The sequence below is a fragment of the Dermacentor albipictus genome, chromosome 5, assembly GCF_038994185.2.
Source record: "Dermacentor albipictus isolate Rhodes 1998 colony chromosome 5, USDA_Dalb.pri_finalv2, whole genome shotgun sequence".
Classification (NCBI taxonomy): Eukaryota; Metazoa; Arthropoda; class Arachnida; order Ixodida; family Ixodidae; genus Dermacentor; species Dermacentor albipictus.
Genome location: NC_091825.1, coordinates 77,121,326 through 77,148,500, shown reverse-complemented (window position 1 = coordinate 77,148,500; position 27,175 = coordinate 77,121,326). Strand labels below are relative to the sequence as shown.

The 27,175-nt window shown below is 44.7% G+C and overlaps 1 protein-coding gene across 2 annotated transcripts in view; it reads right to left on the bottom strand.

Annotated features, from left to right (window-relative positions):
• Ufl1 (UFM1 specific ligase 1) overlaps window positions 1-27,175 on the bottom strand; it is a 49,579-nt gene that overhangs the window by 2,072 nt on the left and 20,332 nt on the right. Inside the window, exons 10-17 of one of the 2 annotated variants that reach the window (XM_070538457.1) lie at window positions 25,296-25,481; window positions 17,838-17,891; window positions 16,539-16,677; window positions 11,029-11,296; window positions 7,822-7,988; window positions 6,898-7,031; window positions 5,929-6,009; window positions 3,172-3,264 (exon numbers count right to left, since the gene is read on the bottom strand). In XM_070538457.1, coding sequence (XP_070394558.1) covers window positions 3,172-3,264; window positions 5,929-6,009; window positions 6,898-7,031; window positions 7,822-7,988; window positions 11,029-11,296; window positions 16,539-16,677; window positions 17,838-17,891; window positions 25,296-25,481 — 1,122 coding nt within the window. The remainder of the gene's footprint in view (window positions 1-3,171; window positions 3,265-5,928; window positions 6,010-6,897; window positions 7,032-7,821; window positions 7,989-11,028; window positions 11,297-16,538; window positions 16,678-17,837; window positions 17,892-25,295; window positions 25,482-27,175) is intronic. The other variant, XM_070538458.1, reaches the window with a different exon arrangement.

Below are 27,175 nucleotides of genomic sequence, written 5' to 3'. Positions count from 1 at the left end.
AAATATGCAGCTTGTACGAAGAGAGCGAGCTTGTCATAGCGCCAAGCACCCTCTCGGCCACATGCGTAAACACCTTCGGTGACGGAAGCAGGCACTGCTGAGAAAAAACGCCGAGACAAAGCGCAATGAGACGGCAACAAAGAGACAAAGGCGGGCAACAGTCGAGTGACGTGAGGAGGGGGAAGAGAAATGAAAATGGCAAGGGCAGCAAATGTGAGGCAAGGAAAAAGGAGGCGAGGAGGGAGCCCGGAAAGGGGCGATACGTTTCCGAGTGGAGGGGACGGCGACGTGAGGGAGCTGCTAGAAGCTGGAAGTGCTTCACACATATAAGCTGCTGGGTTCGCAGTTTCATGCGGGTCATCAAGGAGACGTGAGCAATCTCACGTCATATAATTGAGATTTTTAGTGCACTGTTTCCATGGGGAATTCGCTAGGACTACACTAGTGATTCATCGTGAAACCCGGGACGTCGCAAAATTGGAAGACTTATGACAGGGGCACTGGACATGCCAATGATCCAGCTATCACTTCCCAGCTTTGTACGAGCACAGATAGAGGGTAGCCTAAAAGTGCATTCAAGTTAAGAGTTCTTCAGCCATAACAGGTACAAAAGCCATCAGAAGTGAGCTACGCTGCAGAATTGCAGCCCAACATCCAGCAAAGCTGGTAGTGTGACTGGTCGTGCACATGTACTGCTATTTAACTGTAGACTGTTAAGTGTTAATTATTAGTGCGCGATTCCAGCCAACACTGCAAATGCGATCCTCCCTTGGTGCACCATTGGTGTTTTGCCGGTGGCTGTGTCCTTGAAAGTGCACCCGCTTGTAATAACAACAACAACATCATCATCATTGTCATCATCATCAACATCATCATCATCATCATTATCAACAACAACAACAACAACAGTAATCAGCCTAAATTATGTCCAATGCATGACGAAGGCCTCTCCCTGTGATCTCCAATTACCCCTGTCCTGCGCCAACCGATTCCAACTAGCACCCACAAATTTCCTAATTTCGTCGCACCACCTAGTCTTCTGTCGTCCTCTACGGCACTTCCCTTCTCTTGGTACCCATTCTGCCACCCTAATGGTCCAACGGTTGTCTAATCTGCGCATTACATGACCTACCTAGCGCCATTTTTTTCTCTTAATGTCAATTAGAATATTGTCTATACCCATTTGTTCTCTGATCCAAACCGCTCTCTTTCCGTCTCTTAATGTTATGCGTACACAACTCTTGCAATAAATGCTTATAAATTAACATTTTCAAACTTCAAAAGAAAGCTTTTAATGCATGTTCCAATGTGCGGAAGGTCTGAGCCTATACGTGTGCAATGTTTCATCTTGAAATCTCTGTACAGTTGGCGTCACCCTTGTGAACTACTGTTACACATTGCTGGCTGGCAAAAGGGTGACACTGACTGTACATTCCCTTACACAGAAAATTTTGAAATTATTTCACTGTGCAAAAGGGCATTCCCACAACTTGTGCAACACTTTGTTGCTTTGTTGTGCCAAAACTAATTGCTCTGGAAACTTGAGATCTTGCCAGCATGTTTACCCAACCACGCACACTGTCCCTACAAATTGTCAACCTGTTACAGTGAATTGTTCCTTTATGGCAAGCGTTTTGGAATTCCGGCAAGCCTCAGCGCCATTAGTGAGGCTTTGACATTAAATTACAACTTTTTCTCATTCGCTCTACAACCTTAAAATTTGGACAGCATGTTCTTGACATGCCCTTCAGGCACTACAATTATGCATGCCAAAATAGTGCATCAAAAGAAAAAGCACCAAGAAATTTTGTATTTTTTATATAAGTCGCATACATCTTGAGCCACTTGAAGTGTTTTAGAAGAACGAGTTCGTACATTGTAAACGACTGGATGTTTGGGCTCGTCGTCAGTACATCGTCATGTACTGACGATGCCAGTTCACTTATTTCACTGTTTTGTTGTGATAGCAATTATATGCACACTCCAGGAGCATTTCCGCAGTCGCCATGATGTTCCATATAAAGTCTAAGGGCGATAATGTCATTGCTGCGCACTGTATGCGCGAGTGAAAGCGGGGAGCAAATGCGTTGTCTTCCATCGCGCACAAGGCACAGCGGGAGCGTTCCAGGCTACTGCACATGGTGCAGCTGCGTGGGCCCTCTTTTGAAAGTGATCTGTGATGGGGGCAGAGTACACCGAGTGCTAATAGCTTCGTGTGCACTGTGCTTTTGCCGTTCAGTTCGAATTGAAGTGTGAGGCAGCACGAAGATCAATTCTCTCGCTGCTGCTGTTGTGCTTCATCACTCCAACGTTTTGACAGTGAGTTTCTGCGGTCGTTGAGTGAGATGTGCTCATGCTTGCTTGTGTGCACCTGACACCATGCTTTATACGGCCGATAAGACTATTATCCTTACTTCGTATAGCTGTCTACTAATTTGCCATTGCAATGGATGCTTTGCCTTTCGGGCGAAACTGCAACTTATTTTGCAGTATTTGATATCAGACATATTTTACAAGTGACTGGATTGGGTTTAGGGCTTACGTTCTCATATCTAAAGTTACTGTACAGAGTTATTGCATGGAGTCCACATTCTGTGTACTTGACTATACTCGCTAAAGAAATAAAAATTCTTAAATTCTCTAGCTGTACGCTTGTAACGAGGCTGAAGATGCAAAAAATGTTGTGAAATTGAATTAAATGGATAGATTTAATTGGTGCCTGAAGAGGATAAAATTTACTTACACAAGGTTTCTACCTGACATAGCCAGCTGTTTACTCAGAGCTTTTCTGTAAGGCATCGAAATGTGCTAGGGCTAGCAATTGCTGAAACTATCACAACTTCCCAATAAGCATCTAACTATCTACAATGCTTGCAGTTTTGCCTATGCATTATCCTTACTGCCCCCACCATTACCTTCAATTTTCAGCATGCTGAGATGTTTGGTTCTCTGGGGTCGGTATTCTCAGGCATATATTTTGGATGATACTTTCATTTTCCCGAGATTAGTGCCAGACGCATCAGTGTCTACAGGTGACAGTGTTTCTGGCACAATACCAAGCATGCTGTTGTAACAAAGTGCCAAAAACGCTCTCGCTTGAAATGATCTTCTGCTGCTAGAAATTAGCTGGTTTAGCACACACACAGAAGAAGATGGATGGAGAAAAATAACTTGCCTCTCTTTCTTCTTGTCGGAGCGGATGATCATATCGCACACGCCCGATCCCAACACCGCATCCACATCGGTCAGGAAGTCTTCCAGCGTCTGGCGCGCAACAAAACGCTCCAGTCACCTCCTGATTCAAATTTTCAAACACTTTTGCGTACAAAACACGATTCATTATCCCATCACTCATTCATTTCCACTGAATGATGAAGGACTCCGCCAGAAATCTAGTAATCCCTATCTTGCATCACTTTACTCCATCCTATGCCTGCAAGTTCCTCGATCTCATCGCACCTTTGACTTACCATCACCATCACACCACCATCAATAGCATTTCCTATCACTTGGCAGTCTATTACTCTAATAAGCCACCCGTCATTATGACAGCATGTAAACCCTTATGCATACAAGCAAGGTATATGAGGGACAGTCAAAAAGTTCCCGAAATGGTGGTTCAGAGTGCTAAAATTACGACCTATGGGAATGCTTACCTAATCAACTTCGAAGTCGGACCTTTATGCACACACACACTTGCTCCATTGCTGCTGCCATTGTTGGAAACGGTCTACAAAGGCTTTTTTCGGAATCTGTCGGAGTTTAGCCGCTGTATTTGCTTTGATGTCCTCCACGGTTGCAAGACGTGTCCCCTTGAGGCCAATTTGCCGAGTAGGCAACAGCTAAAAGTCACTTGGAGCGAGATCCGGAGAGTACGGTAGTTGAGGGACGACCGGAATGTTATTGTCAGCGAGGAATTGCTCCACAACAAGCAATGCGTGGCTTGGCGTGTTATCGTGATGCAAACATCACTTGCCTTGCCACTTGTCCCGTCACGTCATTTGAACCGCATCGCGCACCCTCTGCAAAGCTTGTACATAGAAATGGCCAGTAACAGATTGTCCAGGGGTACGAACTCATGCTGCACCACACCACAGATGTCTTTAATTTTGGATCTATCTGTGATTTTTTTGTCTGGGAGACGCTGGTGTGTGTCACCCCGATGACTGTTGTTTCGTTGCCGAGTTGTAGGCGAACACCCAAGACTCATCACCAATAACGATCTGTTGGAGCAACGTTGGGTCCTGTGTACCTGTCTCAAACAGCTCGGCAGCGATTGTCATGCGAGATTCCATCTAATCCGTGTTCAGCTGTCTTGGAACAAACTTCGCACTGAAGCATCTCATTTTCAAATCATTGCATAATATAGGATGGATTGGTCCGTATGAGATATCCACTTCTTGCTTTAACTCCTTGATTGTCATTCTTTGATCACGGCAAATCAGTTGTTGCACTTTGGCAATCGTTTCATCGTTTCGAGATGTCGACGGTCTCCCCTTGAGCTCATCGTCCTCTAACGTCTCCTGGCCTTTCTTAAAGCTATGCAAACAGTCGTAAACTATGGTTTTCTCAAATGCATTAGCACCGTACACTTGCAGCAGGGCTGATAGCGTCTCTCAAGCTGATTTTCCCAATTTGCACATGAACTTAATGTTCGCACGCTGTTCGAACTGCGACGTTGCACCGACTGCCCACCACTCACGTGCACGTCACACAGCACAGTGACACCACTGCACACTGAAACCTGCCCACACCTGCTCTGCCCACGTGCAAACATACCTAGCCCCCTACCCAAGCATGTGCACGTTACCCTATCGCTCATTCAGCTTCGGCGAAGCAATTCCTGGAACTTTTTGACTGCCCCTCGTAAACTGCTCAGCTTTCTGCCTCAAATAATAAGACCAAACACTCTGTCAGCAAAGAATACATGGTGAATATGCAGCATCTGGTTGTTTCATGAGACGCCAAGGCAAAAATAAACAAAAGCAGCATGTCATAGCAAAATGCAGATACAAAACCTGTGTATTCAAACAAAAAATTATAGTGACACACCGAAAATAAGGCCCTGCAAAATTTCGTTGCTGTTGCCTTTTACCCACAACAAAGATACAGTCCAAGAACTGTCTCGTGACCTTTAAACGCCCCTGTCATGCAGCATGCTGCTCTGCTATGTACTTTAAGCAGTACTGATAGGCCATTACATAATTTTTTTGCATTAAATGAAAATCCAAGCCCTCTAAGCCCTAACACAAATACTGGAAAGCGGCGTGAGAGCACTTTAAATAATTCACTATAATACTTGATTCTGCGAAGCAGTTTCGGCATCCATGAGACAGATGTATCACATTGTTGTGACATACTAGCCCGCCCACTCCATTCATGTGATCTCTGCGGCCGCCGGATGAAAGCACAGAGAGAAAAAGAGCATGAAGCACTCTCGTTTATTTTCTATGAGTCATAACATCATACTTATTGCCACATGACATCGGCAAATTTTGCTCCATGCCATCATGATAATATTAATAATGCCATGTCTGGCACTTCGAAACAACTTTAGTACCAAATTAAAGCGTTTCCTGACCTTCACACATGCTAGGTGTCATCATTTTACGTGCAAGGAACATGCAGTAGAGTTTCTACAACTTCGAATATGTCTTAAAATAATTTTATTCAACTACAGGACTTTACATGCCAGAACCCAGATATTATGAGGTGCAATTGATTACGAGTGCGGGGACTGCGCCTTAATTACGGCCACCTGGGCTTCTTTAATGTGCCCCTACATCCAAGTAAACAAGCGCCTTTGCATTTAACCGCCATGAAAATGCAATCGTTATGGCCGGGATGACCTTGAGATAAGCAGCACAGCACCAGAGCCACTGGGTTACGGTGGCCGGGCTGATAGTCAAAAGGTTTAGTGTTGCCTACCTTGGCCGACAGCGACTGGTGCAGTTTGAGCACAGGACCCCTGACGTCGCCCGGTAGCTTCTGGATCAGCTTTTGCCGCACCTGTTTGGATGTGCATGAGCTCGTTACTTTGAGTTGCATGCAACAAGCATCGTCGTGTTTTTGCTCATACTGCAGTGCGACAGCTGTGATAAAATGCAACTTGCATGTCTGATGCAAACAACGGATGCATTTGACAACCCATTCTTCAGCAAGTAATGCCTTGTAATGACATATACAGCCTTGTGACTGTGTAGTGAAGCACAGTGTTTCAATTGCAAATGCAAGCTGGACTTGTGTTCCCTTCAGACACCTTTCGGATGAAACTTACTGCAAGCCTTCACAAACTGGTTGAACATAAATGCCAACTTAGTAATTTTAAACACTCTTAACCAAATTTTGTTAGACTTTAATGTTGGGAGTTCAGAAGAGTCTAATTATAGGAGTCTTATTCAAGACCTAGCAAGTCTCGCTCTAGGGTCAACAGAGCAAAACAGTCGGTCTTAGTAAATTTCTTGAGTCATGCAGAAGGTGTTGTTGATACCCTGCTTAGCAAAACCTGAGAAACCAATTTTTGCAAATGCTTCCCGCAAGTGAAGTAACACCCCAAAAGGGGTCCTTAAGGAAAATAAAGTGATGTGATGTGAAGTAAAGGATGCTTCCATAAACATAGGGCAAAATGAGAAAAAACAAAATTGTCCCATTATTCGAAACAAGCTAGTAAAATTACTTATACCTACAAGTTTTGCGCACCATAACTAGAAAAATAAAAAGAATGAAAAAAAAACGTTTTTTTGGTCTAACACTTAACACCTTTTAAAAGGTTTTAACCTATTCTTTGCTTCAATCATGCTTTTCAAAGTGTTATTAGTCTCCTTTGGTGAATTTATGCACTGTTGACATCGCTAAGCTCTGAGCGCTTAAATTGTCAGTTGCAATCGGGACTGGTACCTCAGGGGCCATGTTGGCTGGCGTTTCTGCTTCCTTGGCATGTTCCGCAGCCAGGTAACCGACAACCAAGTTGACCAAGTCCGAGCACAGTGTCCGCAGGAGGTGCTTGGCCAGCTGGGCCTGTAGTTCCTCCGCTGGAAGCAACAAACAGAAGAACTAAAACTTAAAACTTTAAATTTAGGCACCAGAAAAACACTTTTTCGAGTTTCAGCTTCAAAACCTCGCAACTCGTGTTCTAGGTGAGGCAAAGCAATAAGGTTGGTTCGACGGCGTTCCTTACATAACACAGAAGCCATTGATATCCTATGTAGTGAAATCCCAGAAGCAGATATTTTGCAGATCTCTGTAGAAAATAATTAAAGGATGCTTGCATAAAATTAGAACCAAAGGAGATAAACAAAAACGGACTTCATATATGAAACAAACACATAACATTACATACATGTACTAGTTTCGATCCACGTACCTTGAAGAATAAAGACTCAAAAAATTTTTGGTTAAAGACCCACATCTTCTCTTAATTAGTCCATTTTTTTTCTGCACACTTCGTTTGATGGAATGAGCAACTGTGGCCAGTGCCATGACAACGAGGTACCACGGTCGTGGGGTGGTCGTTGAAGTGTGGGATTTCACTGAACGACAACGTGCTGTGGGACCACAGCACCCATGATGACAACAGCATGAGTGAGGACAAGTAGCGCAGCGACTAATGGGTGGAATGCGCACCTGGTTATGTCCTTCTAGCTTTTCCCCGACATGTGATATGGGGCTGTCGACTTACATTTGTGTAAATACTGTATGAATGGTACATGGAGTGCCTGGAGAGGATCCTTCTTGACCTGCCCTGCTGAAATTTGCACTAGATTTCTCTGGGACATCCTTTGCAGGCAGATTTGTGAGTCCACATGAGGAGAGGTCACTGACCTGCTGGCAGAGCCTTGATTCCGCGGTCAAACTGCTGGATGCTCAGCAGGAGGGATGAGACCTTCTCCTGCAGCTCGGCAAATGTCTTGCGTCGCGCTGCGCCAGACGCACTGGACGATGCCAGGAACACTGACCGTGCCACTTCCTGGTACTTGCGCGTCAGTGGCCTGCATGTGCGAGGGAGGGCATGTGAAGCACGGAAAAGTGCACAATGCCATGTCGGCTGGGACCAGTCATTAATAACATCACAAAATGTTAGCTGAAGAGGTCTCTAAGAAACACATACCACATTTACCCAGTTCTAATGCATGTTGTCATTTCTGAGAAAATTGGATATGAAACCAAAGCCACATTTGCGGCATTCACTACAGCCTATCATTAGCATCATTGCTACGGTCATCATGAGATGGCAGCAGAACACACTGCTCGCAAGGGAAACTTGCTGCTTTTATTACGCATTGGAATGGTGGTGCCATCTGTCATTGCTATGAAGACACCTTTCACTGTAGCAATAACAGTCGGTGCTGATATTTCCAGGGAAATTTGTCGCTTCCACGGAACACCTTTCAGACATACTTGAGCCAAAGGTTTGATGTGTTGCTAGCGACCATAGTGTTGCACGCCTCATAAAAATTATGATTAGACAAGTTGGGAACAGACACCAAACCAGAGCAAGCAGAGCGGTCTGCATCCCCTTTCCCATCCAGCTTAAAAGGAGCAGGAAAGAAAAAAAAGTTGCAGTTGTGCGCAAAAGGCGAGACATTGATAGGGAAAGCAAAGCCTTAAACAACTTAACAAAGTAATGCTTGCAGTTTTATTGGCTGTATAAGTTGCAGTAACCATTCACTTACTAATCAAATTAACAAACATGGTGTCATGTGCACAGAGGTGAACATGAACAGATTCACTCGATGACTAGGAACACTCGCTGAGACAATGCTAGCATGAAGAACAGTGCAGGCCTTGCAGAGTGAATGCTTCAGGCTGGCTCTAGCTTCAAGTTAGGTCCGACACTTCAGATTACATGACCTGCAATACTACAGGCATGGGACGACAGCACATGTGAAGTAACCCGCCATCTCGGCTGGTCCAGCTTTGCACCCATCGCAGATTATGCCCAAGATATGATGCATGGCCATGCCTGACGCATGGCGGCTGAGCAGACAGCCATGCTCAGTGCACCCACCGCATAGACTCAGACTTTAAACATTTAACTACGGCTTATTCCGCACATGTCCAGGGTGTCTACCAAGTTGGCATTTCCAAATTCCCTGAGTTTTCCAGGTTTTCCCTGAGTGCCTTTGCGAAATTCCCTGAGTGATGCAGAACTATGTTTTATGTCAAGACTGGCTGAAACCATATCGCCCGATGCTGTCGCTCTCTAGTAAGCATACGTAAAATTTAAAGAAAAACGACTTAGTCCAATTTGCATACGAAGGAGTAATGTTTATGTTATTCAAAAAGAGAATAGAAGGGAAGGGTTATTAAAATGCACAGCAAATAAAATGTCTTCGAAAAAAATTGAAAATAGAGTCGGATATTCTCAAATACGAATAAAAAGAAGATGCATACGGAAGCAAATATTTTCGAATATGAGCTATTTATATCAACTGATAGCAAGCTCAGTGGTATGAGGCCCGAACATTGTCACAATTGAGATTCTCTCTCAACAGCTCGTAAGTCAATCTCAACTGCCCTGACCTACTCTCAGTCCGCGCACGATGCCTCAGTGTTGTGTTTCACTGCTTTAAATAGTTTATTTTGGTTTGGATGAGGGACACCTCCATCTCAGCCTCAGCCAATACTGTTTCTTGAGCTCAAGCTCCTTCAAAATGGTGGCAGCACGCTTCCTTTCCCGCTCATTCCTCAATGCGCTAGGTCCTTTCTGTTCTTATCCTTCTTCCACCACTCGTTCGCCCCACAGACCACTTGAAGCATCTTCTTGGTCAGTTGCATAGTCCACGTCCGATTTTTCGAACTACCTAGGGGCTGCGAAAACGTCAGAAAAATCGGCCAATTGGAAAAAATAAATGCATGACATTTAATGCCCTAAGGGCTCAAACCACCACAGCCACATTAGAAAACGCTCTGAAGGCCTGCTGGTACACGTATTAGGCATATTGGTGCTTGTACTGTGACAGGAAATACCGGGTGCAAGCGTGTATAATTAAGAAATACATACTGTGTCCCATGGCAATAGCCCCGTCCCATGCTTGTTAGGCTTCACTGCAATACTTTTGCATATGCTTCACCAAGTAACACTTGCGCACGGAGGCGAAGCTGACTTTCGAGAACTGGCATTAGGCAACGCATTGTGCTTTCCAAGCTTCTAAGCCAATCGCGAGGACCACAATGGCGGAGTCCGTGCCATTGCTGACAGCAGCAAATTCTTTCAATAAAAAACACGGCATCCAACGGCAAGAAGCTTCATAGCGAACGTCGAAGCACCTAGGCCTAGCGTTGCCGCCGTGCCAGCAGATCTGCGTGCGAGAGCGCCTGTTCGAGGCTGCAAGGTAATCAAAATGGCAGCGGTGGAGGCTTTGATTAATGTTGTTTCCGACCTGTGGTAACGGCAAAACCTCCAGAAAATCGGATGGCGAAGAGTTCTTATGTCTGAAATTTCAGACGTTCTGATACATTGACTCTACGGGATACATGGTGCCGCCACGAAGCCGTCCAAATTATCGGGAATCTGGAAAGTTGGTCGTTGATTGAACACTGGCAACTCCTTCAGCCGACGACAGGGTGTCAAAGACGATTCATTACGATTCCTGTCTGTTACTCGAGACAGCATTACCTCGACTTTCGACCCTTTCAATAAAATTACAGCTAATTTTCTCTGACAGAGGCACAAATTCCCTGAGTTTTCCCAGACTACTCAAAATCCCTGCGAATTCCCAGTTTTCCTGGTTTTCCCGGTTGGTAGACACCCTGATGTCGTAAGCTGATGGAGGGAGGATAAGACTTTTTCAATATATGCACTGTAGTGCACAATTGGTTGGGAGCTACATTCAGAGGGGCTCTCTTTAGTTTGAACTACGTTTTATTTGAGTAAATTTCCGGTCCTCTTGGAGCTTGAATTAGTTAGATTCAACTGTACGTTTCAGCATGTGGTCGATGATGGACAGAAGCATGCTACTGCTGTCACTGCTTCCCAAGTTAACTGAAACTTGCAAGTTTTATCAGGAAGCAAGCTGCCTGTCTCACCTGTGGATCTTCTCAGCAATGCTCTGACTCAGCTCCGGTGGGCAGTCACGGAGCAGCGGAAGCTGTTCCAGTTGCGCCCTCATCTCATCCACTGTCATGAACTCCAGCTCCTGCTGTTGTTGGGAGCGGTGGGAACGACCTGGTCCATCTCCAGCATCGTCTTCCGAGTCTGAGTCACCTCCCCCGCGGCCGCGGCGCTGCTGCTTCTTGGACTTGACAGCTTTCGTCTTGGTCTCACGACCCTGTGTCCCACCACCTGACTTGCCACCTGCAAGTGTGTAGGAACAGAGAAATGATAGTTAGCTTACAAAATAACAAAAATAAAGGAGTTTCCTGCCTGGTGTATGGGACCAGTAGCTCTAATTGGAAACAGCCCAGGGAAAGACACTGAATGTGCTAGAACATTTCTTTGAGGAAGCAGGCATAGTAAACATGTACTCCAACATCATTTCAGACAATGTACTATGCAACATGGGAAAGTGCTCTATGACACTGAATATTGCAGATTAGTTTTGTGGGAATATACAACATGGAGTTTCATGAAAGGATAAAATTGTCATCTACCCTAAGGTAGCAAGAAGCTACAAAAAAATCCAGTAGGGGTTTCTCATAAAGAAAGCTCTTCGAAGAGGAAGAAAAAGTTGTTCTGGCGTAGGGGTTGAACCCAAGGTCAAGACCTTTCCGGAGTGATTGCTCTCCCATCTGAGCGAAGCATTGGGATAGCAGATTGCAGAGAGAGGGCGAATTAAGCTCCAACTCGAAGCACAGGGATTGTGAATGTGGCAAAGCAGTTACGCGGAAATCTGCAAGGTGGAGGAAGTTTCATGAAAAGGAGAAAAAAGAAATAACAGCATGAATTTCCTTTGTAGATTCATGCTACAGTCAGGTGGTCGAGAATTGTTTCCTTTCATGCTTCCTGAAACTGTGTGAAGACACAATTAGAGTTTTGTAAGCGTGACCCATTCTCATCATATGTGTGGAAGCCATTGTAGCGCAAAGTATTGTATTGTATGAACTAGCCCACTGTATCAACCAACTCGCCCAAGAAGAAGATTTACTGCGTCACCATATGTGTTTGTATCAGTCTCGTATGATGCAGCCCACATTAGCCTACTTTGTCTGTGTTTTCCTCATCTGTGGACCTGCTCATTTTGACTGCATAGCACATCACATGCTTGCTCAGGACTGAGTATAGAACTCAGCGGCAACTTGTCTTTGCCTTTTGTGTCTATATGCTGCTGTGTATTTCGGACTACTATGTTGGGGCCGCATTTATTCTCTCCGCTGTTGATTTCCTGAGCTTGTGATGTTTTTCCATATATTATACCACACTTGACTTCTGCTAATTTGACCCTGATGGAACTGACAAAATTGGTCGAATTATCCAGCAGGTCGAATTAAACAGAAGGTGGAAAAAACACTGAAAGACACCGCTGCTTCATCGGCAGTATTAGCCCCAATTATAAAATGCCCCCGAATATAATGCGCACAAACTTTTTACCGGTTCAAAGCAGAAAACTAACAAATGAATGACATTAGAGCTCATAAACAAAGTATAAATCAAACATGCACTTGATATTTTGGAGAGAGAGAGAGAGAGAGAAAAGAAAGCAGCATGCCTCCAATACCAGCATCACAAAAAAGTTGCAACCAGCGGACTTATACTTTACAGAATGGAAATTTATTTATTTAATGACCATTGTCATCATTACTGGACAGCACTTTATCACTGCCTATTAAAAGCCACTACATGTTGTCCATCACACGGTCCATAGTGTGTTTGGTGGTCTGTATTATCAATGACTCTGCAACAATTGCAAGAGGAAGTGGAGCCCACTCCTAGACTAACCACTTTGCTAGTTCATCCTGCGATATATACAATTCTTCGTAATGCCAAGAGAAAGTGACACAACTTGTTGCCGTTAGCTTAACATGTAAAATAAGTTAAATAATGTATTGTTCGAATGTAATTTCATAATCAGACTGAAAGCAGCAGATTATTGTCTCTGTCATCATGCTATGTGAGAAAATTCATTTTGTTGCCATCCATGGTCGCCACATTGTGATAGCAATGGTGATGACGTTGGCTAGGCTGGCTTTGACGGTTGAACCCCCCAAGCAATTTACAGTCGAATTTTCTTGGAAAAGAAGGGTGGTGCTAGAAGGGTAAATAGTACTGTAATAATTCTTTGTGCGCTACCATTTTTACTTGAAAATCATCCTAGGGTATGCTAAAAATAGGCGTTTTTGAGGAGACATTGACATGTGTTTGATACATTCACTGCATCCTAAGCACCGCCTAGAGAGATGCTGCTACTAGGGGAGTCAGCAACTGTAGTCCCCATTGGGTCGAGCGCGTGCATGTTGATCAGCTAAGTTCGAATTATCCGGGGAAAGCTAATTTCAGGATAAAAATAACAAAAGTTTGTTCCATAGAAATGTATGGGTGGTGGCCGGTCCTTCAGGTCTGGATCGAATTAACTGAAAAATCAGATTAACAGGAGCTGAAAGAACGGAAGTCTACTGTACAGCTTTCTTGAATTACTATTATGTGAAAAGTAGTAGCTATCACCATGATAAGATGACTCAATCTCTTTCTCCTACTTTCATTTCAATAAAGATTGAAACAGAAGTGGAGGGACAATCTGTTATATTAAGTGAAGCCTCAGCACAGAGCCAACATTTTGATAAGACTTTTGAGTTTGACAAGACTTTCAACGAGTCTCCTTTATAAAACATAGGCAGTGGGCTGAGGCTTCCAATTCTGTCCACTCTAATTAGTAAAGTCTTCACTTTTCTGTGACCCCTTTGTATTGTCCAAGAACATCTTGCTAAACAGTGTCAAAGAGATAGCTCTATTCGATTACAAAATGTCGCAGTTTCGCCCGAAAGGCGAAGCACCATCTTTAGGCAGGTAAAGCGCAAAAAACACAGACAGTGAAAAGAATCAGGGCATAGACCACTTATGTCCTCATTCTTTTCACTGTCCATGTTTTTTATGCTTTACTTGCCTAAAAATGTCGCCATACCAAATAGCTTGGATTCAGACCCTAGCGAAGCAGCGATCGCATTAGCAAATTAGCAGACAGCCATACGAAGTAAGGATTGTTCTTTTATCGGCCAAATCAACTTATAAACATTCGCATGCTAACTAAATAAGGAATCATGGTGTCACACTCGATGACTACGGACACTCGCTGTCAAAACACTGGCGAGGGGAAGGGCAGCAGCAGCAGCGAGCTAAGTCTGCTGTCTTCATGCTGTATATCACATCAACACAAACCGAGAGCCGAGAACACACAGCACGCACAAAGCTATGAATCTGTCGACGCGCCTGAACTCTGCCCCCAACGCAGATTACTCTCAAGATATGGACACGAAACCGTGTGCAGCCACCCCATATGCAGTCGCAGCCGGAGTAGAATGCTGCCCCCCTTCCCTCCCCTCCACCTGGTGCCTTGCAACCTTGGGTGCCTCGCGGGCGACGGAAGAAAGCATGCTTCCTCCCCACTTTCCTCTCTTTCGTGTGGGTGAGATTGAGCCATGATTGTCGGCTCCCCTCGCATTCTTTCGCCTGCACATACACCGTAGGATGCACGGTGACGGTGTCATTGCCCTTGTACTTTATAGAGAACATCATGGTGACGGCAAAGGCAGAAATGTGCCTGTAGTATCCATATTAATGCTATCACATTATTGAAAAAGCAACTTCAAGAGCAAGAAAACTGAAATGGACCGACAAAAGGCCACTCTTCAGACCCCATCCACATTGTCATTGCTATTGAAGTTGACAGGGAACTGACACATGTTTTAGCTGTTTCAGCATAGTGACCCTGTGTTATCACAAGCGCACTACTAAGTACTGTTAATGATTGATTTTTCGGACGCCCGATACTTTTGACATACCAGACAATTCGGATGCCTTTGAGGCACTGTCGCATGTTCCAGAGAGCCAATCTATAAGAAAATGAAATTTCGGATGTTGAAATCCTTTGCCATCCAATTTTCCGGACCTTTTCCAAGACCGCAGGTCTGAAACAGCATTGAAGTCTACATCGCCGCCATTTTGATCATCGCACACGCCAATTCGCTGGCAGCTGTAGCCACCACCACGGCAACGCTAGGCCTAGCTGCTGTGACGTTCGCTGCCAAGGTTCCTGCTGTTCGGTGCCGTGTTTTTCATTGAAAGTATCTGCCTCTTTCTTTGATTGTGGTGTTCATATAGGAGGTTGTGGCCAAGTACTGCATCAGGGTGGCCAATCCTGCTCTGGTGAGGGAGTGCGTTGGGCATGGGCAGGACACGTAATGAGGAGGGAAGATAACCGATGGTCATTAAGAGTTACTGAATGGATTCCAAGGGAAGGGAAGCGTAGCAGAGGGCGGCAGAATGTTAGGTGGGCGGATGAGATTAAGAAGTTTGCAGGGACAGCATGGCCACAATTAGCACATGACCGGGGTAGTTGGAGAAGTATGACAGAGGCCTTTGCCCTGCAGTGGGCGTAACCAGGCTGATGATGATGATTATGATTTGCTTCTATCAGCAATGGTGCCAACTCCACTTTCGTCATCTTCGTGAATGGCTTTGAAGTGCGGAAAGCACAGGAAGGGTCAAGCGTTGAAAAATGCTAGTTTCTAAAAGTCAACTTCGCAGCAATACAGCAACGTTATGCGGTGAATCATATGCGATATATTTCATTGAAGCATACCAAGAATAGAAGGGGGTCACCGTCACGGGATGCTCTATTAACTATAGATGCGCACACCTGCTGTCTCCTGTCACACTATGAGTACTGATACAGCTAATAAGTGTACTGGCCGGCCTTCAAAGCTATCTGTGACGTTCCTGTGGCAATTTGAGCCCTTGGGGACAGTAAAAGACATGCATTCATCATTTTTTAGACTGCCTGATTTTTCCGTTTTCCTGGCCCCTAAAGAGTAAAAAAAATTCGGACATTGATTGTACCTTCGGCAGCTTATATGAGCATACCTTGAAGCAACTCAAATACTTTCACTGCCGCGGCACACGCTGGAATCGTAGAGCCGGAAAATGTTCAAGAATGACTTAGAAAAAGAAGATAAAAAATTGAATGAATCCTTATCCAAGTATGGCCTCTAGAGTGGATTTATATCATCAATAAAACCTGCATGGTCTCAAAAATGTGGTTACACATTTATGAGGACTACCAAGCATGTAACACAGCTAATCACTGTACTTAATTGTTTATCCATAGGCAATACCTCAAAGGCCTGAGTGAAGAGATTTTACATGAGTCGCAGGCTACCACAGTAGCATTAAATGTTGCACAATTGCTCAATCGCCACTATGAACTCACCGATACTTGGATGGAGCACAAAGTCAGCGGTAAGGCCATACCAATCTTGCAATGGCTTGACAAAAAATGGAGAAAGGTGGGCAGTTGTGCGAGCAGACCGTGCAGACCTGCCATTACTTGGATTTCTCAGCTCAAACTTGAGTGTTCACTGTATGCAAATTTGTGTAAGACCAGTACCTGTTGCTTTCTTGCGGCGCTCATCCTTCTTGTCCTGCCTGTCCTCGGCTGCAGTTGGGGTGGGAGTAGCTGGCTGGCGGTGGTGTGATGGCGGTGCCGTTGGTGTAGCTTCAAGGAACACCACACCCTTCTGAGAGTCCTGTCATGTGGCCGCAAGATGGGGAAAAGAACATGGAAATCAGTGACATCTGTTGCCAATACATACGGGGCCTTATTCGAGTTTCGCACGACATGAGAAATTTCTGAATGTCTGCCAACGTGAGAATATTAAAATAGGGAGAAAAACCGAGGGGTCGGGGAGAGGCAGCGTCGCTTCTACCCCCAAGAACTTCTATAAACTCTCACACCAGTCTTGGCGGTGCCACAGAACACAGTGAAGTGATTGCAAACTGCATGACATCTGTACTGTTCACCTTCTCTGTGGTGATACTATAGAGATAGGAATGTGTGACGTCAAGAAGGCGTGTGTCTGTTTTCTTTTTGGTTCGGAGAAAGTGAACATTTTTGCTGAACGCTAAACACCTTTCCGCAACAGAACTGCTTGATACTACAGCAGTTCATTGGCAATTTGGACTCACTAAGCCTAAAATTTCATTTGTTCTCTAACCTGCAGTGAAGCCAGAGCACAGGTCAAAGGTTAAATTAGTAAAATGAATAATAAGGATATACTGCATCTCTTGCAGTATATCAGAAGCCTGCAATATTTAAGACAGTGCATACATTTTACCTACTGCCAATGTTGCAGCAACCACGGATGAAAATACACTTTCGATTGTGGTGTAGCTATTTTGCAAAAGGCAAACACCTTGAAAAAAAAAAAAAATGTTGGATGCCAAGCTCATAGCATGCAATAGGCCAGTTTTTTGCAGGACATGGGCTATATTCACGAGGTACAAAAGCATAGCTAGAATTCAGAAACTTGTAAACAATTAGAAAGACTTAGCAAGTACCGCATTGTCGGTACGTAACAAACGAATGAAGTGAAATGTGTGCACAGCAAGTTCGTAATTAAACCAGAACAGCATAAGATGTGCCCAATGTGGCTTCCATTTTTACACATTTATTTAGGCATCATAATTTCTTTGATGATTAAAATGACCTTAACAGTGCTTGCATAACTTGAATATGTTCAGAACCAACGTACGACTTCACAGTTAGTGTCATGGGCGTCTTTTGTCAGAGGGGTCTATGAGCATGAAATATCCAGCCTGTCTGCCTCGTATTATGTGTATATACCAACCTTTTCTTCTTAAATATAAAACAGAATGAATAAAACAAACGAGGTGGACAGGTCATAACCTGGTACGTGAGGGAAATACTTGCTTGGCACTTTCTTCTTCTAAAGTACTCGCCCTGAAATTGCACCAAATTTGCACTGAGTGTGAAATTTCACTACAGTACTTTGATCCACGCATGTGGCTATGACAGAACATGCAGAAAAAAAGACAGTTGAAGGAAACGGGGTTCACTGGGAACCTTGACATTCACACTGACCTTAAGTTTTCGTAAGGTGAGCTGCATTGATCCTATCGCACACATTTGAAAGGATATGCCTAGGGGTGTGCGAATATTCGAAAATTTCGAATATTTCCAAATATTATACTTTTAATATTCAAATTTAATTTGAAAACTATGCATTGCAAATTTTTTTAATATTCGGATGAACACCAATATTCGAGACAAATCGAATATATTGGTGGCTGTTTAGATGCAAGCATGGTTGTTAGCGTTTGTTTCTACTTAATCTATACATGCGTGTCTGACGTGCTTAATTTTGCAATGAGTTAGTGCTGCTGGCAAAATTTCACCTGTAAAGCGCGCTCACCCACTGAATCTCTAAGCTATGCGGGAAAGCCAGTCTCTCAGTAGCAAGGGGCACGGATTTGCGGACAAGGGTGCGCTTGGAGTTCAACGAAAGGGGATGGAGGCGACTGCGCAAAATAATCCAACTGCAGTAAGAATGCACTTTTCGGGAGTATAGGTACAATGGGCCGATCCTCACCAGCGATGCCCGTGCATGCGTCTTCACCATGCAAATATACCAGCTGCCAACTGCATGCCCATGTCACGCCACCATGCAGCATATCGCATGCCTGTTACAACATTTCAGGATAGAGAAATGGCCGATCCGCTACTGCAATACGTGCCCGAGGGAAACCCGGGACTTGAACAGATCTCACAGGCGATGGACATTCCGCGATGGGTACTAAAATGGCTGCGCATTGCGGTATGCTAAAAGGTGCTATTATAAATGGCTGCGAACGTGTAACACATGTTTACTTGAGTTCCAATTAGAAATTTTTTTTTTCATGCCAATCGAAGGTGCCCTCTTTGTTCTTCCTATAGTATACCTCACATTATATTGGTGGTTGCGTTACATTCTTCAGCTACAAACAAATGCAGTACTTCGACAACTGCATTCTGCAAATACCGTACCTCGACAACAGTGAGTCGGTGAAGTGTTTCACATTGAAGGAAAACACCAGAGGGGACTTGCTGCACAAGCTGTGCTTTAGAAGTTCAGCTTGCATGTGGCATAAAATATAGAAAAACAAAACAAAACAGTGCTCTAGTGTTTCTTTTCTAAGCGATGATAACATCAAACAGCAGAGCCCCACTATGTTGTCCTTGTGTGTGAGCCCAGCTTTTGCCTTGCTCAGTTGTTACTTTTGCAGCACCACCCCATTCCTGAGCGTATTGCTTAAGAGCAAATGTGATGAGTGATGGCTGGCACAGAGTCAAATTCCTCTGAGTTTACGGGCATTAATTTTGGTGTTGCATAATAAGGCACAGGTTGGCGAGAACAAACAGCGAGTCGAAATTACTAAATTTTGCAAGATAGCATGAGCCAAATATACAATATTTTAGTATAATGGCTTACTAGCCAAATTTTTTACCATCGACAATGCATGATTGAGATGTTCCGGCCTGGTAAAATAACCAACCCGGCTAATAAATGCATGTCTGATATTTATGATTATGTGATATTTGATTCAACATTCGAAGCTAAGTATTCGTATTCAATTCATGTAGAAAATATTTATATTCGTACACTCCTAGGTATGTCTAATGCATAATCTCTGCATATTTCTAAAAGGCTGAGACAGGACTGTAACCTATCCACCAACAATTCTGTCTTCCCATACCCGGCACAAACAAAACATGCCATGAGTCTTTAAATTTGTTCTAACTTGCTTTTTAGCGACGTATGAGTAGGACTAAAAAAAATGAAAGCACATTCTAACACTGTCTTAACAGATGGTCTGTATGCTATAAGCTTTACATTTAGAAATGCATCCTCCCCATTTTTTTTCTTTCTAAACAATCACAACTTCTGAGAGGTAGTCACGATAGGTAGTCATCACCAGGAGTACAGTGAGGATCAAAAAATCATCCGAAAAATTGAACAGTCCAAAAAACTTGTTCAGGCAAAAATATAAAGTTTATTAGGCTTAGAGCAGCTTAAATCAGTATTATTAAACGCCCTGCCTCATACTAAGCTCGGAGGTGATAAAATTTGATTGGATTTGCACATGAGTGACGTCGTCTCCGTATACAGTCTGACGAGAGCGTCACCGTGTTGGCGATTCCTGACCTTCATTGCCGGAGATCGCCACAGAGATAGAAGAAATGAGCCAGGTTTGTTAGCACCACTTGGCTCTCGCGAAGGCACACAATGTCATGTTGATCACACAAATGCGAAGCTGCACAAGCACACACAAAGATGTGACACCATCGCCGAGACACACCTTCTCTGTGGACACACCACATGCAAATAGCAACCGAAACTTTAAAATTGAATAAATTAATAAAAATATATCTTGCTTTAAGTGGTTATGACGATAGCGCTGGCTGAAAAAAAGAAATAAACAAGAAAACGTGCATTCCCCTCAATCGTTTTGTCAGCCAAAGAAGAGTGGGCATGGCCTCCAAGACTGGAGAAAGTAGCGCACTCTCTAGTGAAAGTGTGCGCATCCCAATCTTGGAGGCTATAGAGCGAGCCACTGGAAGCCAAGCCTGCTCAAGTCAGCAGAAAATCTAACATGGTGGCTTCCAAGATTCGGTAGTGTGGCTCGGAACAAGTGATTTATAGTCTGGAAAATAGAACTTTGGGGCCTAAATTCATCCGAAAAATCGTTCACGAAAATGCATCAGTGCTATGGGAACCCTGATAGTGCATTTATGGTCTAGAATATCCATCAAGTCTGAATTTTTGGAGTTCAAAAAATCCGTCGGCGACTAAAATAGTTATTTATATAAGCATACTTGTTCTACATTAGCCCTATCAGGTGCAAACTTTGTCAAGTTTACAGAATCTGGACTTCAACTGAACTCACTGGAAGAACATCAGATATGAGAAAATCAACTATTTCATGTCTAGCAGGCTTAAAAAACAGCTACCCAGCAACTTTCCCTGGTGCAAACACATTGTGAAAAACAATTGAAGAAGTTAACCTGCTACCTACAACGGTATACAGACAAACCTCAATATATCGAACGTGGATATATCGAATTATTCCGTATATCGAACACCTTCTATATCACCTGGAAAATTGCATGCATTTTTAAATTTTTATTTCGAACGAGGTTGGAGGCAAAATGAATATATCCAACCCCACCACCCCAGACCACGTGTGCGCTGTTGACATGCGGTGAGCTTTCCCGCAACACTTTCGAAGATAGCGGCGGCGGGATGGGTGTTCCGGACTGCTGTGCAATATAGCTGCACAAATAGATTGCGATGAGGGCGCCATTTGAACGTAGCGGTGTACGTAAGCGACAGCTTGGCAAATTCGACAAGGTCAGTGATGTATTGCATTTACCACACTGGCTCCTCCTCAGTGCCGCGCTCTGCGCCTGCCGCGCCTCGCGAGGAATGGCGGTTTGCTTCCACAAAGATGCACGACAATGCGCCCTCACTGGGCTCACTCACAGAACCCGTGGCAGACGCCACTTCATATTTTATTACGGACAGTGTTTCAAAATGCTTCAATTGACAGATGTGGAGATCGCAGCGGAAGTAACGGCCAAACGAAGACACTGATGAGGTTGATCTGGCAAGCGCTGATGTTGTCCCGCTCCCGACTTAACTGATGCTGTAGCTGCTACTGCGGCGCAGTAGAAGACACCGGCCTATTGCTTGTGGATTGTTTAGACTACCGTATTTACACGATTGTAAGTCGACCCCTTTTTTAAAATTTGAAAGTCTGAAGTTGGGGGGTCGACTTACAATCGAAACCAAAACATGGCGCCGCCAAAAAAAACGATACCAACGGGAGCTACAATGTAGTTACAATTTTATGGTTCCTCTATGGCCCTACCCGTATCTTTTCGCTATCCCGCGTGTTTGTTCGCTTTTCGGAAGGGTTTTTCAACATTTTTGAGAGTTTTACAGTGCATGCAACAATGATGGGTGAGGGGGTGTCGATAGTTGATGGAAGCGCCGCTGTTCCTATTTGCGGCGGCACCCTCAGAACGGCGGCGCTTGCGGGGAGCATCGGTAGTTCATGGAAGAGCAGACAGCGCTTGCGGGTTTCTCTTTTCTGTTAAAAGGCTAGACGCGTTCCACTTGACTGCCGGCTACGTGCTACTTCTATGCTTCCCCAGTAGTCATGAGTGCTCCAGGCCCACTAATCGTTCGGGACTCGTTCACAGCAGCGTTCAAGAGGGCTGCCATCCTTTACGCCGAAGAAACAAATCGCTGCGCAGCGGGCCGCAATTTCGATGTTTCTAAACGGGTGGTGCGAGAGTGGCGACTGCAGCGAAGCGAAATTTTCACCTGTGACGGCAAGTGAGAAATTTCCCACGTGCCGAAGTCTGGACGCTTTCCGGAGCTGTATGCTAAGCTCGCGGCGTACGTCGCTGAAATGCGTGATCGGTCCCTGCCAGTGAAGTGCGACGTGGTCATGAAACAAGCCCGGACCTTCGCCTTAATTTTAAGGTTCTGCTCCGCCGTGAGTACAACGAGTGGCTGGCGGCAGAAGACTGCGAAATTACGCTAACCGGACCTGTCAAAAGAGCCTCCCTGACGGATGCGTGTGGTTAGGTGCATTTGGCGTGGGCTGCTGTTCTGCAAGATGTTTGCCAAATTTGAAATTTCGCTGGACCACGACGCGCTTTGGGACCGCAGCAACGATGACGATGGCAGCACTAGTGAAGACGAGTAGTCCAGTGACCATGTCAGCTACTAATAAATTTTCGTTATCGAATGCGCCCTCGGGTATGCACTCTTATTTTTTTTTTTTCGGTCACGCGATATGGGGGGGTCGACTTACATTCGAGTCGACTTACAATCGTGTAAATACGGTACGTTGAGGACTCCATGGTAAAGCACGTGGCTGCCGATAAGAAGCAGGCTACACTGCTGCAGTAGTTTCAGCCAAAGAAATAAATACTTTGTGTGAAGCTTCAAGTGAGTACCTACTTACTCCACCGTGAGTGGGGCACGATTGGGGATCATCGTTCGGAGCATACGTTCGTTTGCGCCATGCCCAATTGGCCTAGGCCGCGCTGACTTCGCGCGGCTGATGAAGTCAGCGTGGCCTAGGCCAATTGTACGCAGCGCAACTGAACGTGCGCTCCGAACAACGATCCCCAATCGCTTTATTGATTGATTTGTACAAGCTTCTGACACATTTTTTATGTGATCATATATATAGAATTCTGGCTATATAGGACTATTCCATGATCACCGCGCTGTTTGATATATCGAGGTTCGACTGTACTCACATGAGCAAAAATACCCAGCTGCTACCTTCCAAATGATTTTACTACAACATTTTGCACATTTTATTCAAGCTTGCTGCATAATTTTAGTCAGAAGTGTTTCAAAACTATGAGACAGATTTGAAATATCATTACTTTCACCAACGCTTTTGCTGATGATGCACAGTCTTGTACATAATTGTGTACATAGTGTCTTTAAGTTAATGTAACTCCTAAACAGTTAGAACAGGCAGGTATTCTCTAATGGGTGTCCACTAATGCTACATGGAAATAAAGGAGCGATCCTTCTTTCGGAGATGTGTGTGAGTGCAGAGTTTGAGTAACTGATTGCCATATTCTATTTTTTGACACTGATACTATTACAGTGAAACGTCGTTAAACCGTAGTTGGCCAGAGCTCGGTAAAAAGTACCTACTAAACGGTAGTACTGCTTAACCGAAATAGCATGAGATCACCCACTTACCTGTCAAAAGTGGAACTCACAGAGAGCGCGATAAAAGGGGAAAAAACATGCAGTATTTATTCACTTCGCTCGAAAAAAGTGTTATTTTCTTTTGATGCCGCGGTGGTCTAGTAGCGGCGACAGCGGCCTCAAACTGACTGAAGCTGCGGACCACCATTTCAGCCAGCCTCCTTCGTAAACACTCGCATGGCAGATTCCTCGTTGGCGTTGCATGTTCTTCATGCACAGGCGCGGTAGCGTTGCAAAAGTTGCAGGGCACCTTTTTAATTGCGGGGTGCTGTTCTCACCGCGACGATTGCATTCATGAGGCTGACGTAACGCGCAGCTTCTGCCACTGTCGGGCCTGAATCGCTTATGCTGCCGCTTCCCGTGTCATCGTCATCACTGTCACTAGGCGACACTTCGGCAACAACGATGGCGAAAAGTCAAACCTCGTAGCCAACATCTTTTTGCGGTCACAGCAGCGCTGCCGAGCAACTTCTTCGCATTCTGAATGCCACACGCCATAGACAACAGTAGATCCCTGTCGTGTGCCAGCGCCGACTTCTTCCTGTCACGTTCGACAGCACAAATGATGTCTAATTTTTCTCCTATGCTGAGCACCTGGCGTCTTTTTTATCCAAGCTTCGGCAATAACGTGAGTCCTTGCTTGCACGTTGCCACAATGCTCTCTGGCACGGGCCGAAATGATGTTGATGTGGCTTCACGCGCAAACGCACAGGGCGCTTGGAGGCCGTTGTTCTGGTCTCTGAGGCTTGTTCTGCCAGGTCACCCGATGGAGACGACACACCGCAGTGTTTGCGCGATGAAAAGGTGAAACACCACGCGTTAACCGATACGTATGCAGTAAGCTGGTACGGTTTATGCAGATACAAACCAAATTATGTTCAATGGCCGTTGAGTTGGGGATTTGCCTTTACTACTTTTAAAACGAAACTACTGTTTAAGTGGGCACGGTTTAACAAGGTTTTACTGTATTACAGTACATGTGCCTACATCATAAATGGAAAAGTAATGGACGGATAGAATAGGGCAGAAATCGAGAAAAATGATCATCACCCATTTTTGTGCTGACCTTCATGCCTACTGAATAAGCCCTGTTTCTTTTGAGCCATAACATTAAAATTCTATGAACATTTGTTGATGTTGAGCTTGTCGTTTGTGTTAACAGCCTGGAGCACATTTTAAGTGGTCGTCAGCAATGACCTTTAATTTCCTCGAAGGATCTAGCATGTTCGTTTTTCAGTGCTTTTTTTTGTCCCAGTTATACAAGTCCTTGCTCATGGGCCTTGTTTTATAGTTCATGCCACAGCATGTGCAGGTACATATGCCAGGTGTTTTTGTGAAATTCAAAGACTAAATAATCGCATGCAGCATATATGCAGCATAATTCGGAGAGTTCGGGCAACAAAAGCAAATCACAATGCACAGGTAGTTCACAGGACAATTACCTAATCAACTTTTGTCATACGAGTTTATTTCCAAGCAGTTCTCACTTAAAATTGTCTGCAGCTGATTTCACGGCAGCCGTGTGAAACGGGTAGTAGTTGCATGCAGCATGCCCTTACCAGTTCGGCCTTGGCGGTCAAGAGCGGGTCAAAGGAGTGGACGCAGCTGTCGACAAAGGCATCGCTGACGATGATGGTGTCCAGCAACTGCTGCACCGACTGGCTGACATTCCGTGGTCGTGACTTGAGCACCGACTGAACAATGCCCGACACGTCCTCGGCGCTGAACACTGAAGGCAGCAGGGGCTATGGAAGCAAGGTGAGCAGGCTTTGACAGTGTCTTCAAATGCACCACAACACAAATTGCTGCCGCCGCTTTGAAAAGGAGCTAGAGACATTGTACACTAATTCCCGGGGCTGACCGAGATGGGCGGGGAGGCACTGCTCAGCATCACAGGCTACGCAGCTGAATCACGAAAGCAGCATACTAGGTTCAAACCTGTTCCGAGCAATACACTTCAACACAGCTGTTGACAGTTTGGAGGCCTGTATGCAGGCTCACAACATACTTTAGATTTTGATTCCTCACTGGTGGCAATTAAAGGAGTATTGACACGGCATTGTTTACTTTTCATTTTTTGTGTTAAATGAAGGTCCTGGACATATGAACCGCTAGAAAAAACACCGGCGAGTCTCAGAGCACACTGAATAAATTACTATATCTTTTCTACAAACTAGTTTTGGTTTTGGTTCTCCAGAACGGTATTACCAGGTTAAAGCAGGACATATAGACATTTTGGCACTTGTCCTGACTTTCTTGTTCCTCTGTGATGCTGCTACTTCTTATGTGGCCCAATGAAGCAGCATGACAGATGAGTGAACGAACTGCAGCGAGTGCCAGAATGTCGCTATGTCCTGCTCCCACGTGACCTCCTTCTGTGTCGTGACATATACAGCTGCTGGGAACTGATACCGAAACTGGTTCGTAGAAAAACTTTGACAGCTAATGATTCAGGATGTGCTGAGGCCTGCTGCTATTTTTGGGGGGGGTTTAAAGTAAGCATACGTGAATACCTGAATATCCGATTTTGGATCGAATGGTGAGAGTTTGAATAATTTGATTCGCAAAAAGAATGAATCTAGAACTCGATTTCTCGATCATTTGTTTTTTTTTATAACAGTGAAATCACAATATAACGAACCTCGCTTAACAAAATTCGTGATGTAACAAACTATTTTTATTTCCCAATCTTAGCTCCATCGAAACCCGCGTATGTTTTTTGCGATTTAGCCAGGTACTTTCATGACATGATTTTGATTTAACGAAATTTTCGGCCATTTCAAGGAGGTAATTGGAGCCTGTATTTCTGGTAAATCTAGCAAAAGACTATTAAAATGTCGGCCGAGGAAAAAATGATCTGTACGTGTCCTTCTGCATAAAAAGTTAGAGCGGCAGAAGTGCCATTGAAGCGCGCGTGCCGGAAAAACAGCATGCAGGAAACGGCAGTGCCATTTGTCACATAATAACTTGCGGGCTGGCGTGTGGCAGCTCGGAGCCCTAGGTGAAACACCAGACCTAACGATTTCTTCAGCGCAAAAGAGGTGGGGAAGGGACAAGCATGTGGTAACGTGATCAAGTATGCGCTAGAGGTAGGAAGAAGATGCGGCCTATTCAACTTCTCCCCGAAGCGCGCGCGTATCCTCTCTTCTACCTTCCCTGTAGCTGCACATGGCTGTCCATATGCGGGCCATCCGCTGTATCTTGGAGGTAATCTTCAGCAAGTACAAAGACTGACGAGAGGTGGCTGGTGCCTTCATGCGCATTTTGTTCCCACGCATCTAGTGTTGGCTGTTGCGTTTGCTCGCATTGTCATAGCAAGCATTCTTGGTCATTGAGTGAATTTTGCTCGAGCGCACGTGACAGCGATAAAACTACGAACCTTACTTCGTGTAGTTGTCTTTCTGCTTTTTCTATCGCCATCAATGATCCGCTTTACTGG